Source organism: Triturus cristatus, chromosome 3_2 (genome assembly GCF_964204655.1).
Source record: "Triturus cristatus chromosome 3_2, aTriCri1.1, whole genome shotgun sequence".
In the NCBI taxonomy this organism is placed as follows: Eukaryota; Metazoa; Chordata; class Amphibia; order Caudata; family Salamandridae; genus Triturus; species Triturus cristatus.
In genome coordinates this window covers 1,042,218,808-1,042,233,284 of record NC_140584.1, presented here as the reverse complement: position 1 = coordinate 1,042,233,284, position 14,477 = coordinate 1,042,218,808, and the positions used below count along the sequence as shown (strand labels likewise).

The 14,477-nt window shown below is 43.0% G+C and overlaps 1 protein-coding gene across 3 annotated transcripts in view; it reads right to left on the bottom strand.

Annotated features, from left to right (window-relative positions):
- The window catches only part of MTMR4 (myotubularin related protein 4), a 651,646-nt gene that overhangs the window by 26,598 nt on the left and 610,571 nt on the right, over positions 1 to 14,477 (bottom strand). For all 3 annotated transcript variants that reach the window (XM_085649730.1, XM_085649731.1, XM_085649732.1), the window contains one exon: positions 10,513 to 10,623. In XM_085649730.1, the coding sequence (XP_085505856.1) occupies positions 10,513 to 10,623 (111 nt within the window). The remainder of the gene's footprint in view (positions 1 to 10,512; positions 10,624 to 14,477) is intronic.

The following is a 14,477-nucleotide window of genomic DNA, read 5'->3' as shown; positions in this document are numbered from 1 at the left end:
TTCTGCTGTCTAGACATTTTTCTCGTCACATTTGCGCAAAACACGGCTATGGGGGAGTGCGTGGCTCTAAGTTTTACAAACTTCTACTGATATTTGCGGGTAATTTAAAGAACCACGCGTTTTTATGAGCTGATCCCCAGTACACATGCTACCTGGGTGAAGAGCACCATATGATGAGGAGAAAAGGGACTTTTCTTCAGCTCGCAGGTTGTGAGAACTTCTAGCTATGTGCACAGAGGTGTCAGTTCATCGGCCTATTGCGTGTTGATCCTTTGGAGCACTAGATATGAAACTCTTCACTAGGCGCTGCAGTCTCATGAGGCCTACATAACGCTTTCAACTTTTCATGCATCAAAATACAACTCATCCTAATTTCAAGGTGGTGTCGGGGTCACAGTTGTAATCTTACTCTAATAGTAACTTATGGGCTTTGGGGTACATCAAAAAATAAATCTGCATTTCTCACAGGGCCTGCCTACAGTTACATAAGAACACACGCAGCCCTATGACACTTAAAGATGCAGCAACTGTTATTAGCGCTGCATTCACAGCATTTTGAACTATGACCTATAACTGTGCACAACAGAAAGTGGTATTTTAATAAAGACGTAACCCTTTCCACTCTGTCAAAAGTGCTCAACTTAATCCACATGTTCGAGTTTATACAGTAACAGCTCTTTTTTGCAATCAACACGTCCAAGTACAATCATTCCCGAGATCGAAAATGCCCCCTTTTTCGGAATACAGGATTAAAATTTGAGTGAAAGACGACTGGCACGCAACAAGGGCTCAGCCGGGCGCACAGAAAGCTTCTATTGCAATACTACTTTTCTAGAAAGATATGACAACAACGCAAAAGAGCTTCTCAACCTTCTATCATTACAGATGTCAGTCACACGTTTTATTTTGGTTTTATTTTGGTTGTATGAACCATAAAAGTGCACAATATAGAAATTAAAAACGATATACATACAAATAACAGTGCAAGTGTATAAATGAATTGCAATCATAAAACAACCATTAACAATAATGTGCGACAAAGGTGAGACAAAACCAGAGGAACAAAAAAAAACTAAAAATAGTCCATAAAAAAGGACTCATAAAGGGTCTATTATGTCACTCGGGATGTCTTAACAGCTTACTAATTTGCAGAGGAGGCTCCTCCACTCAGGCGGAAGATCATCACCTCCATGGGCGGGTGGGAGCCTGGAAGGAGGGGAGCTGGGGGCAAGATTGATGCACAAAGTGTCACTTAGTCTCATCCCACCACTCACAGCCATTTGTATATATTTTTTTATGGCAGTGTAGAGGAGGAAGGTGCTTTACAGTACATGACAAAGGAGAGGTGGCGTTGCTCTTGAAAGCAGACACTCTTCTCGTCACTGACTTGCTAACGATGATGATAAGCGCATGATACAAACGGTACTCCACTTGTGTGAGTGGGCCTATCGCCTGTAACAGAAAAGGACCAAAATACAATGTGAAAACAGCAAAACGTTTGTGAAGCAAATTGAAATGTTTTGGTGATGTGGGTAGTGGCGGTATTCGGACTCTGGTTCTGCTGCCAGTCAGGTCAACCTACCAAACCTAGACATCTAGACACCCAGGAAGAATAGAGGGTGGCGAGACTAGCAACCTGTGACAACTTCCTACCCAGAATGCCCTTCAAACCTCAGACTTTGGTTAAAAAATGAAAGGAAAATTAAATTTTAACCAAAGTCTGAGGTTTGAACATCGTAAGAGAAGCCTGGAGTGAAACCATGTATGTCACTGAAGGACCATGCTGGTTCCAAGTGCCCTACCCAGTCAGTGGGTTGTATCCAAACCAAAGCGAATACAGTGCTTTGCGGCATCCTGGCCATTCCAGTATAGGCATTGTGCGTTTGGTTGTATTTTATCAGGGACAGCTGGCTAGATAGCCAAAAACTACCACACAGAGCATGCGAGAACCTGCCCAAAAGACAATGAGTATTGATGGACCTGAGAGCATGGCTGGCAGAGAACAGACGTTTGGCGAAAGTGTCCATGTGCTTTGAATGTCACACTAACAAAGAAAATCCTTCTGTATTTTCTTTGTAAGTGTGAATGATGAACTGCTCATGCATGAATTGTTCATAAAGTGCACTAAAGAGCATAAATAAGATTGGCTGAGAAACAAGTAAGGGGAGTTTACAGACCAAGCAAGGGGGGGGGGGGGGGTCAAGGGTAAGGCGTTCGGGTTGAATTAGGGAAGTAAGTGCTGCTGGCTTGTTTCGCCTGGGTTGGGTACCTCAGTCAGGACATTTGTTTTTACCTCTGTTGTGGGCAGGTTAATGGCCAAAACTTCTGCCGCTCTCCTAATCACTTTGGCAAAGGAAGCAAACTGTTCTGTTGCCATAGCCAGGTTAGGGAAGGAAAGACCAATGTCTGGAGAGGTGTGTCCTTCCACTGGCATTTTCCAAGTCCAAAAGTATGTTCTCCTCATCATAATGGTCATCAACTTCGTCACTATTATCATCAAAATATGGTGTCACAGTAGGAGTAAAGAAATGCTCTGTGCAGCCTGGTTGGAGCGGGGGATATTCTGAGGGGAGGTAATGGGAGTTACTGAGTCTGATAAAACTAACAGCTCCAGTTCTGACGTCAGGCCAGCATTCAGACCTGGGGTTGCAGCCTCAGTTGTGGCACCAGATATTACACGGCAACAGGAGATAGTAGCACCAGGCTTGGAGACGGGGTCTGCTTCAAAGGGCGGGTGAGTGGCACAGTCTGTGTTGGGGACAGATCTGCTGGATGTAACAGATTGGAGGTCACCTAGGATCCTTAGGGTCCGAAGGCACTCCTGAGGGATCTGGCAGAGTATTAAATATTCAGTCTAGGACCATTTTAAATTTGTGGAGTTGAGGTGTCGACAATGGCCTGGGAAATCCTGGGAGCATTTGGACCAGTTGCAGAAACTGTTCCGAGTGAGGGGATTGACTCTATCCTAGAGGTACTTGGGGCATCAAGCGACTAAATGTTCGTAGTGGCGGAACAAAGGGGGCCCATGCTTCACCTTATTCTGCTTCTTGGATTTCCTTGACTTACCTAAACTCTGGGACCTCGAAGACTATCTGTCACAAGTGCTGCTCTGGGAGTGAGAGCGTGACCATGCCTTTGACTGGACCAAGTCTGCTTCGACTTCCTCCGAAGCTCTACTGATGGCGTTTTTGTTAATCTTTGCACAGCATTATCATGACGCAGAGATGTGCCTGGAGCCAGGGCAACAGAGACAGATATTATGGGTTTCTGTCAATGACATTGGTCAATTGCAGACCCTAAAAGGTTTAAACCATGTTTTTGGAGGGAACCCTTGTACACGAGAAAACTTTAGTAAATAAGGAAAACTTAGTTTGACAGGATGCAAAAGGAGATCAAGATCTGCCTCAGAATGTGCAGAAAAAAAGGATTTGATGTCAGGACGGAGAGATGGTGCAGATATAGTGGCCCTGACGTCACATCTGCGACGTGACAGATCGGACATGGAAACGCACAGCACAACCTACCACTGCACAGAGGAATTGCTATCAACATTCTTCAGACCCAGTCCTCAGTCTGCAGTAAAAATGAGACTTTAAGCATTTTGCTGCTGGAACATGCAAAAGTACCTGTTCCACTTCTTAGCATACAGCTCCCAGCCTTCGGGCCATTTGGACTACCGTAGGAGGTGACTTACATTAATGAATAAGGGAGTTTTGGGCTTTGTCATTACCATAGACGGAAAAGTCGAGTTAGTAGTTTCAACCTGCCATTTCTGTTTGCAGTGGCAAACTGGGAGCCACATTTTGCCTTGTGCTCGTGGAGACACAATTAGTGCTGCAGTCCATGAGAAACTTTAACTTACAGGCCCTGGTACAATATATTAAGGACTTACAAGTAAATTAGGCTATGCCAAATGGGGAAAAGCCAATCAAACACATGTTCACCACTACCATTGCTTGCCCTGAACAGCATCCGCAACCCCCACAGTCACTTCTGAGAGCCATTATGGTATCCAGACTGCAATTCAGTGATATTAGTAAGTTAGTGATAATTTTTGATAAGGTTAAAGGCATTATCATATCTAGTCATAAGCAAGCATGTGTGTCAGGCTGAGTGAGCCACTAAACTTTGCTTTGGTGTTTATCTCATTCACAACAGTTATCTTCATTACCCAACCAGATGTATCTGTTTCTGCTGGTAATGCATCCTCAACTTGACAACTATTTGGGCTTTGAAACAGTATTGTGTACATATGCTCCAGGAGTCCCGTCTGTTGGTGTGGCAGCTAGTTTCGTTGTAGAACATCAAGCTGCCAATGAATTAGCTATCTGACACATCATTGCTGCAACTCTTCCTCTCCAATCCACTTGCTCTCTATCTGGTGGTCGACATTTCCCTTTAAGTTGTGACAGTAACCTATAAAGAGCAGTACACACTACCAGTGAGTCCGATGCAAAATGGCCATAAACACTTAGTGGGTCCTATAAGCCTGTCATATTTCTTCTCATCTTGAGGAGCAATGACTTTGACTCTAAAAGAATCTTTGAAATTTATTGAAGTAGATTCAGCACCGCTTTAAGCACGCAAAGGTACTCCTTTGTACATTCTGTGTGAAGAAAATTCTCTACTAAGAAGTGTTCTACCTCCATCGGCATGGGTACTCCATGTTACAAAGTTGTCTTCTGAATGACTGCATGGTATGCCGATGTGTCAGCTGGTAATGGTGTGAAGGTGTACGTGTAAACCCTGACACCCAGGTTAACTTGTTAATTACATGAAGCATTATATTGTTCTACTCTTTGTTGCTGTGTTCTATCTTGGACATCATCTGAATCAGTGTTATTTGAAATGGTAGGTGTTGAGGGAGATTGAGAGATCTTGGGTTTGGCCATTTTAGAAATAGAAAGTTTCCTCAGAGAATGTCGCCTTTAAACACGAGCGTACTTTTTTATGCCAGTGGCTGACTTTTTGGTAGGCTCTGGGTGAATATGAATTCAACTTTGTCCAATACAAAGCTGCAATCCTTCCACGCCTGGATTGGAGTTTTTGCAGAAGCATCTTGTACATTTCATAGTGAGCCTATTTCGATGTCTTTGGGGTTGAGTTCGTTCTTTGATACTTCCGATCTAGTCTGAGTATCTGAATCAAGCTTGGGTGTTGAATCTGTTTGTTGGGGCTGTGTGCTTGTTTTGAAGCTTCAGAAAACTCATTACTTTGACTGCGATACTTTTTGAGGTTAGTCCCAGTCTTCAACCAGAGTATGGTTAGAAAACAGTTTTCATGGCCAGTATGATTTTATTGTGTCGATCTTTTTTTGGCAGTCAAACTTTACTTTGCTGCAGATCCTTGGTTTGATGCTCAACAGTCTGAATTTCGAACCTTTTGTCAGTCAGAAATGGAAGGGCCCTCAAACGCATTCTCAGTGTTTTGTGTCTCCTGTTTGAGACCTTCATATTGAGTCTTGCATGTGGGCTTGTTGGTAATTCTAGAGAGTTATGTATTAAAGGGGTAACCCGGTAGACCACTGGACTCGGGTATAACTAGGTACACAAAGAACTGTAAATGGACGCCTAGAATTACCAACACAGTGGAAACACATTTAGGAATGTAAAAGAACATACATCTGTTAGCAATACAAACAAATTTTGCGACAACACCTGTTACTTGCATGTATGCTCATCATTTAATTGATTGTCCAATTTTTCAGTCAAACAGAGGATCAGTAATTCAACACAGCGCCAAAAGCATCACAGTATCAACATTTTCAAATGTATATAGGTGTAAGGTACGTGATAGGTGCAGGATTTTGGGATTAGTGCAGGGCGTAGTGAGGGAGGGAGGTTGTGAAAAATTTAGGAACATCCACAATTCATTTAAGAACCTAACCTGCCAGTTAAATGGCCACAAAACTAAAATTAAATAACACAGACTAAGACAGCAGTTGTGCATTCACTGACAATCTCCTGTGTTGATTGAAGAAAGGAAAAAGTCGACGTTTCGACCCCTGTTAAAGCCAGCAAATTGGTTTGCTTGGGGTTGGGGTCTTCATCAGGACCAGGGAAAGGGCTTACACCAGCATCAGCAGCAGATATCAAGCTGGAAAAATTGGGAAGGGGCCAGTCAGTGCTCCCAAGGTGTAATATTCCAATGCTCGAAAAATGAGACAAGGGAGGGCTGAATGTATCAGCATAAACACTCATCCAATGGTGTCAAAAGCTAGATCTTTCGGCCGCACCTGTTCTCCTCGGCAGTCTCCTCAACCCTGTGAAGCATTCACAGGGTTGAGGAGACTGCCGAGGAGAACAGGTGCGGCCGAAAGATCTAGCTTTTGACACCATTGGATGAGTGTTTATGCTGATACATTCAGCCCTCCCTTGTCTCATTTTTCGAGCATTGGAATATTACACCTTGGGAGCACTGACTGGCCCCTTCCCAATTTTTCCAGCTTGATATCTGCTGCTGATGCTGGTGTAAGCCCTTTCCCTGGTCCTGATGAAGACCCCAACCCCAAGCAAACCAATTTGCTGGCTTTAACAGGGGTCGAAACGTCGACTTTTTCCTTTCTTCAATCAACACAGGAGATTGTCAGTGAATGCACAACTGCTGTCTTAGTCTGTGTTATTTAATTTTAGTTTTGTGGCCATTTAACTGGCAGGTTAGGTTCTTCAATGAATTGTGGATGTTCCTAAATTTTTCACAACCTCCCTCCCTCACTACGCCCTGCACTAATCCCAAAATCCTGCACCTATCACGTACCTTACACCTATATACATTTGAAAATGTTGATACTGTGATGCTTTTGGCGCTGTGTTGAATTACTGATCCTCTGTTTGACTGAAAAATTGGACAATCAATTAAATGATGAGCATACATGCAAGTAACAGGTGTTGTCGCAAAATTTGTTTGTATTGCTAACAGATGTATGTTCTTTTACATTCCTAAATGTGTTTCCACTGTGTTGGTAATTCTAGGCGTCCATTACTATCCTGAGTTCGAGCTGATTTTATATGGAGGTATTCTCTGCTTCACCTCCTCCAGGTCAACCATGTAGGAGGTGAGACTCAAGTTTGGTGCCTTACCAATTGTTCCAATAATGCCCAAGGAATATCGGGTGAGGCTTGTATTCAAATTTGCAAACACAAGGAGATGATAGACGGAGTGCTGAAACTTTTCAGACACTAACCCGTAGTCACAGATCTGGGTTTAATCCATCATCATTCTTTAGCTCACTTCGCCACCCCAGTTCAGACCCAGCCATATGCAAATCAGTCTGACCCTGTACCTTTTGGGAACAGTCTAGCCCGAACTGCCAAGCCAGGTCTTCCCTGGACTGGAAACAAGCATCCTGGGACCGGTTTCGGGTTAACACCCCTCATCAGCCAGGCTAGCTTGAATCCAGTGGCAAAGTGAGCAAGGGACCCATGTCTGGACATACCCTGACAACTTAATGTGAACAAGCAAACACAAGGATGTGATGGACGGAGTGCTGAAACATTTCAGACACTGGGTCTGAACTGGGGTGGCGAAGTGAGCTAAAGAACGATGATGGAGTCAACCCAGATCTGACACTGGGGGTGAGTGTCTGAAAAGTATCAGTGCTCAGTCCATCGTCTCTTGGTGTTTGCTTTGTACTGCTACGGGGAGTTCAAATTGGCCCAACTCCAAAGCAACCCTCTAGTGGGTAAGCTTACTGCAGTCTCTCTAGAAATGAAGAACAGGTTCTGCCTAGAACCGGCACTGAACGACATCAAGCCGGCAACCGCAAGAAAGCTTTTTTTGCAGTTTAGACACAGGGTTTTGCCACTCCGCTTTTTTACAAACACAAGGGGAGGGGCTCGCAAATTTTGGGGTGCCCGGCATGTGACTGTCCCACAGAATCAGAACTCCATGTGTTTTTTTTGCTGCCCCGGTTACCACAAAGCTGCTACAGATTTGTAGAGAGTTCTCTTCCAGGTGATCCTCAATAGTCATAAGCATTAGAATATTCGCGCCCATGTGCGGGACCCCGGAAACACTATATTATATGTGCCCCATATTATCTACTGGTGGTCGCCAGTAGATAGTTATAGTTAGGACCGTGTTTCCATAGGAAATCTCAAAATTCTATTTTGAATAACTTTGGCGCCGGTTGACGAATCTTCGCGAAATTTTCAAAACTAATGGGGTGCTCCACTCAGCTCCTACCCTGAAAGTCTCGGGGGGGATTCGTCAAGCGGGGGCCGAGAAAAAAGGGGGGTCCCAAAACGCGTTTTCCCCATGCATTTTCCCATAGGACATTTAGTCGAAGGTACAGCCCGAACAGCTGAACAGAATTACTTGAAATTTGGCAGAGAGGTAGTCCTCAGGTCAGGGAAGTGCCTTTTGCATATATGGAGTCAATCTGTTCAGTATTTCCAGAGAAAATTGCATTTAAAAGCACATACATATCTATAGCCGCGCACCCTAACGTGCGCGAGCGTAATTCTGAATGGTTGTTACATGTCAGTCAACGTTCGAATCGGTCGAAATCAGGAATGTCGGCCGCCATTTTGTTTGTTTTCAGTGCGAGAGTGGAAAAGTAAGGTGGCGAACGCGAAAAGGGGGCAGGGTAGAGAGTTCCTGACCCCCTAGCCTTTGTCAGGGGGTCCCTGAAGGACCCAGAAGGCAGAAAAAAACATTTAAATTTAGTTTTTTTTAAATCGCGGGGGTGCGCGCACGGTGAAAAACCATTAAAAAAAAAAAGAAATTTCAATACGTAGTTTATTCAAAAATATATAAAAAAAATAAAAATACATACAAAACTTAGCATTTAAAAAACCATACAAATTCACTGAAAAAACCATAGGTTTCACACACGTTATAGTTAGGAATTAGCATTTAAAAAACCTTGCAAATTCACTTAAAAAACCATAGGTTTCACACATGTTATAGTTAGGTGGATATTTCACTTGTAAAAAACCAATGAAATTCCCCTGTTATAGTTACTTCAGAAAACTATAACTCGCGCTCTTCGGATCCGATCTTCGTCAAGACGGACCCTCCTGCGGACTCAGTCATCGTGGCGGCAGCAAAGAAGACACATGCTGTAACGGCCACTTCTTCGGTTCCACCAGATAAAGAGAGCAGGTCTCAGGACTCGTGGGATCACAGAGCTTGCACTTCTGCGGCTGCATCCCTCAAGGTCTCCAGCGCGGCTGCGTTGCTAGGCCGTTATGACAGAGCTCTCTGGGACTCTTTGGAGCGGTTCAAAACCAAGCTCCCAAAGGAAGACCAAAAGGATTTTGACTGAAATAGTCATTGAGAGATCTTTTGTCGCAAATCAAGCGATTAGCACAGCGGCAGGGTAAACGAGATCCAAGTGCTGTGTACCAATGAGCCTTACACTGTTTTTCACCATAACAGAGTAGTTTTAAGGGCGAGTCCATCTTTTCTTCCTAAGGTGGTGTCTGATTTTCATATCAATCAGTCCATTTCCCTTCCATCTTTTTTCCCAAATCCAGCGACCCAGGCCGAGCGGTCGCTTTACTCCTTAGACCTCAAGAGGGTGCTTAAGTTCTACTTAGAAAGTACCAAGGGCATAAGGAAGACATATCAGTTATTTGTCAATTATGGCGCCATGAGAACAGGCTTCCCAGCCGCTAAGAGATCCATTTCCCGATGGATTGTATCCTGCATTACCTTAGCTCACCAGCTGGCGAAAAGACCTTTACCGTTGCCTCCTAAGGCGCATTCGACTAGGGGGAAAGCGGCCACAGTTGCTTTCTTACATGACGTCCCAATGTCAGAGATCTGCAAGCCTGCAACCTGGAAAACGGTTCATACCTTTACGAGGCACTACTGCCTAGAATCTGATTCCAGGGCTGATGCTCAAGTAGGCCAAGCCTCCTTGAGGAATCGGTTTGGATAGTTTTTGCTCTATCCAAGCTTGGTTTTTTAAGCTTACTGATCACATTTCTGTGTTCTCCTTTGCCCGCAAGGAGAAGTTCTGATAAACCGACCTGACACTTGTTAATATAGCTAGCACATGGACTTTCAAATGCCATCCTTGTTCCAATCTTTGATCAATTTATTGTCTCATATGTACCTATTTTTTTCTTTTGTGGAGCTGTCTGAATAGATCACACTAGGTGATTGCGCCAGGTCATACCTCTGTATGATTTATTTAACTATTTTTATTGTATGTATTTTAATTTTGTTGTATCTCTTTTTTTATCCATATCGATTTTAAAGTAAATGAATCGTATGCAATTTTAGATGCATTTTTAAGGTCAAACTGACCGAAATAAAGTTATTATTGACTGGACTTGCTTTGTATTCAAATTCGAGTTTAACATTCTTTTTGCACCAAAACGTATGACAGGAGAGAGAATTCTCCAATTCTGTGCATCTGGCAAATAAAGGTTACAAAAGCGAAGTATTTCTTTTACTTTGGAATAAAATAGACATTTTTAACAGCATACACAGTAGACAAAGCAAACAGTAAAAACACACTAGAATGCGGCCTACACTACATACCATGCTATTAGAAATTACCTCTGTATCTTTTTTGTCCACTGGTTCCCAGCTTGCCTCAGAAAGTCTGTCTTCACTATGATCAGAGAAGAAGTCCTCAGTGTCACTACCATCAGACTCTTTTAGACAAGTCTACAGAGTGGGGAAAAAGGTAGTTATGAATTTCAACACAATCCAAAGCATAAAACAATCTAGACGTAAAAATTTATGTGCCATAGGTTTATTTAAATGCCCTAAGACTAACAACTTTCCTATGCATGATCCAGAATATGGGTTCTGAAAGTTGTTTTTAGTTCACTGAAGCCTTTATGTAATTCAGTAATGAACTACTATCAGTGCTACAGCATCAGAGCGAAAAAGTTACTTACCTTCAGTAATGCTCTTTCTGGTGAATACTGTAGGAAACTGACTGTTTGATATATCAATAAATTGATATACCATGTAAAGAGTTCAAGGCTTCCCTTACGAGTGAACAGGCACTTGGTATGCAATCCCAGAGTGCTCTAATAGGGGGCAGTGTGATCGAGCAGCCTTAGGCTTAACACAGAGGAGTGCAAGACATTTGCAAAATACACACAATGATTAATAAACGACCACACAACTTAAGAAGGAGATCCACACCAATTTGCAAAAATCCCAAGTACCACTACCTTTATATAGGATTTAGCATCAGAGGAGGATTAGGTTACCTACCCTGTAAGCATCTGTTCTTGGCATGTAATGCTGTAGATTCACATGCTGTGCATAAATCTATAAGTCCGCCATATAGTGTTGGGCTCGGTGATTACAGGTTGTTTTTGTTCGAAGAATGTTTTTGCGCCATGAGGATGTCTAGCTCCTCCTCTAGGAGATACTGTGCATGGGCATCGTCTCCATTGTAAGATTGTTTTTTCGGAAGTAGGGTGAGAATGGAGTTAGAGTATGTAATGGTAATGTGATGTCCATGCAAGTGAAGTAAATAAAATTGACCTAAAATAGTAAACTGCGACCTACACAGGTGTCTGGGGAGGTGGGAGGGCGTATGTGAATCTACAGCACTACATGCCAAGAATAGATGATCACAGGGTAAGTAACAAACTGTTCAAGGCATGTGTGGCTGTAGATACACATGCTGTGCATAGACTCTAAAGCAGTCCCTTCACCCAAGCAGTGGCTAGCCAGTGGGGCGCGCAGTTGTTTGAAATAGGGTACGTAGTGAAGCTTGTCCAACAGTAGCTTGTTGACGTGCTGAAACATCCACACAATTATGTTTTGTTCAAGTGTGTGGTGTGAACCATGTTGCTGCTTTGCAGATGATAGCAATAGGTATGTTTCCTAAAACGTCATAGAAGCTCCTATTTTTGGAGTTGAGAGCCCTAGGGTGAACAGGTAAAAGTATTTTTGCTTTAGCATACAAAGTTTGAGTACACTTAACAATCCACCAGGAAATGTCATCCTTTGAAAATGCCTTTCCAAAATGTGGAGGTAAAAAAAGCAACAAATTGCTTAGTTTTTCCGAATGTTTTAGTTCTGTCGATATAATACATTAACGCTCTTTTGACATCTAAATTATGTAGAGCCTGTTTGCCACTGAATCAAGTCGTGGGAAGAAGACCGGTAATTCTATAGTTTGATTCATATTTGACTGTAATTGTATTGTAATTACATTTATATAGCGCTTACTACCTCTGACCAGGCATCAAAGCACTTTTGGGTTAGTAGCAGGCTACTCCGGAACCCAAAAAGGATTATTGGTGGATTGGTATAGTAAAATTTGAGTGGTGTACATGCAACTGTTAGTTGCATTGAAAATGATAATGGAGGGAAGGGGGGAATAGAAGAGGGAAGAGTCTAGAAACGTATTGGGCAGTCACAGTAGTAAGATGAGCTTTGGGATGGGTAGTAGGAGAGATGGAGGGAAGAATCTCTATAAATGGATTTGGGAGATCATAGTAGTAAAATACGTTTTGGGAAGAGACAAAGGAGGGATAGGTGAGGGAAGAATTTAGAAGGGTTGTTTGTGACATCATAGTACTAATACGAGGTTTGGGGCGATCCAAGGAGGGAAGAGTCTAGAAAGGGTTATTTTGGAGATCATAGTAGAAGAAAGAGGTTTGAGAGGAGTCATAGTGGAGGTATAGGATATATTGAGAGAGGTATAGGGTGAAACATAGCACAGTAACAACCCAAACAAACCAGCAAGATAGGAAGGAGTCCATCTAGCAAACCTTACTTTAAACCCCACTTCTCATATGAGGACCTCAATAAGGGAGTCAGGATAAGACAGAAGCAGCTACAAAAGCAAGTTGTGTCACCAAACACAGCCACATCCTTCAACCTCCTAAGGACATTTAAATTGAAGCAGCGATTTGGTGTCGGAAGTGCAGGAAATATAATTGTGTGCTCTATTCTGTATCGCAATGCGGTGGTGCAGGGGTCTTAAATGTTACCCTGACAAGCTACAAGTTCACTCTTTCAACCTCTCACTAATATGCAAGCATTCACAATGCTATTTCTCTCCTAAATACAGACATGTGAATTACTCAGCATAAGAGCCCAGAGCGAATGGAGCAAGGTCTAAGCAAGTACACTTAAATCTCCTCGTGTCCTACCACTCATAGCTGCTCTGTTTAGCTACAAACTATAGAAGAACATTATCACGGTGAACGCGAATGGCATACACAAAAAATGCCATAGGAGCTTAAGTCCAGCCGAAGTACACTTGCATCCACAATGAAGCAACCACCCTAAGGGCTACATCTGTAGACCAACACTGCCAACTGGCCTGATACTCAGGGCATTGCACTCAAGTGACCAACAACCAACCAATGAAGTGTGCCATATCCCATACAGCACATCCTTCTATGGAAACTGCCATGTGGACTAGAAACTGGCTGTGAAAGGACGTTTTTGGTAATGGTGAGAATGGACTGGCCCAAACTCCCTTCACTCACCAAAGCAGACATCATGTAGGACTTGAGATGGAAAGAGCAGACATAGTTTATGTATGCTAGTTGAAAGTAGAAAATATGCTCTATGGAACATTAGGTTATTTCTTGTAAACTATTACAGAACTGAGACATGATTCACCTAGAGTGAAGACTGGACCGAATTATTGCCTGTAAGAGCCATGACCAGCAACAGGGAGAACACTGCTGATCAGACCATCTTCACACTTGCGCAGTGCCAATCTGTCGGGCTCGTGTTCCGGAAATACTTGCGTGAAACGCTACAAAACAAAATATTAACATGCATGACGTCAATACAGCCACCAAATGACAGGAAATAGGGTCCTAGTCCTATTCTCTTGCCTGGCAGATTGTGCTCCTTTCTCTTCCCACAGGTCACGACACCTTCTCTGCTCAACAGATATGAACCACTCTCAACTGTTCTGATCTGCTGTGCTCGCAGAACTTCCAAAAATGTCCCTACCTTCCGATGAGCGTCACATTTAAATCTTGATATTTCTGTTCCTCTATATATTTTTTTAAATATTTTGTCTGAATACCACTGCTTTCGGCAGGCCGTGCTTTCTGCTGGTGAAGTAGTGCCGCTGACTGTACACCTGCATTTCTGAATAAAAATCCTGAGATTTTCAGTTTGGTAACATTGTCTGTCTTCAACTGCATCAGCACTGCACAATCCATTAAAACAGTCCAGCCCAGTTCCTTGGGTTCAGACTCTACTGCAAATCATTGAAGACATTCTATATTATTGCCTGGCCACGTCGGTGAATCGACAAGTGGCCAATACTATACTAAGGCCATCACACCATAAAGCCACTAGAAAACGAGGGATATTATAAGCCTGCAGAAGTGAATTCTAAAATAAAACCCCAGCCAAAGGGAAAGCCTCTTCAGGGGTGGCCTCAGAGGATAGGAATATGAGCAGGGAAAGCTTGGAAAGTAATAGTGGCAGCACATGAACGTATGAGGCATTTGGGGCTAAAATGTGGAAAGCAAGTTGAGCAAGATTATGACATTGGACCCTTTTCAGGAAATCTTTTT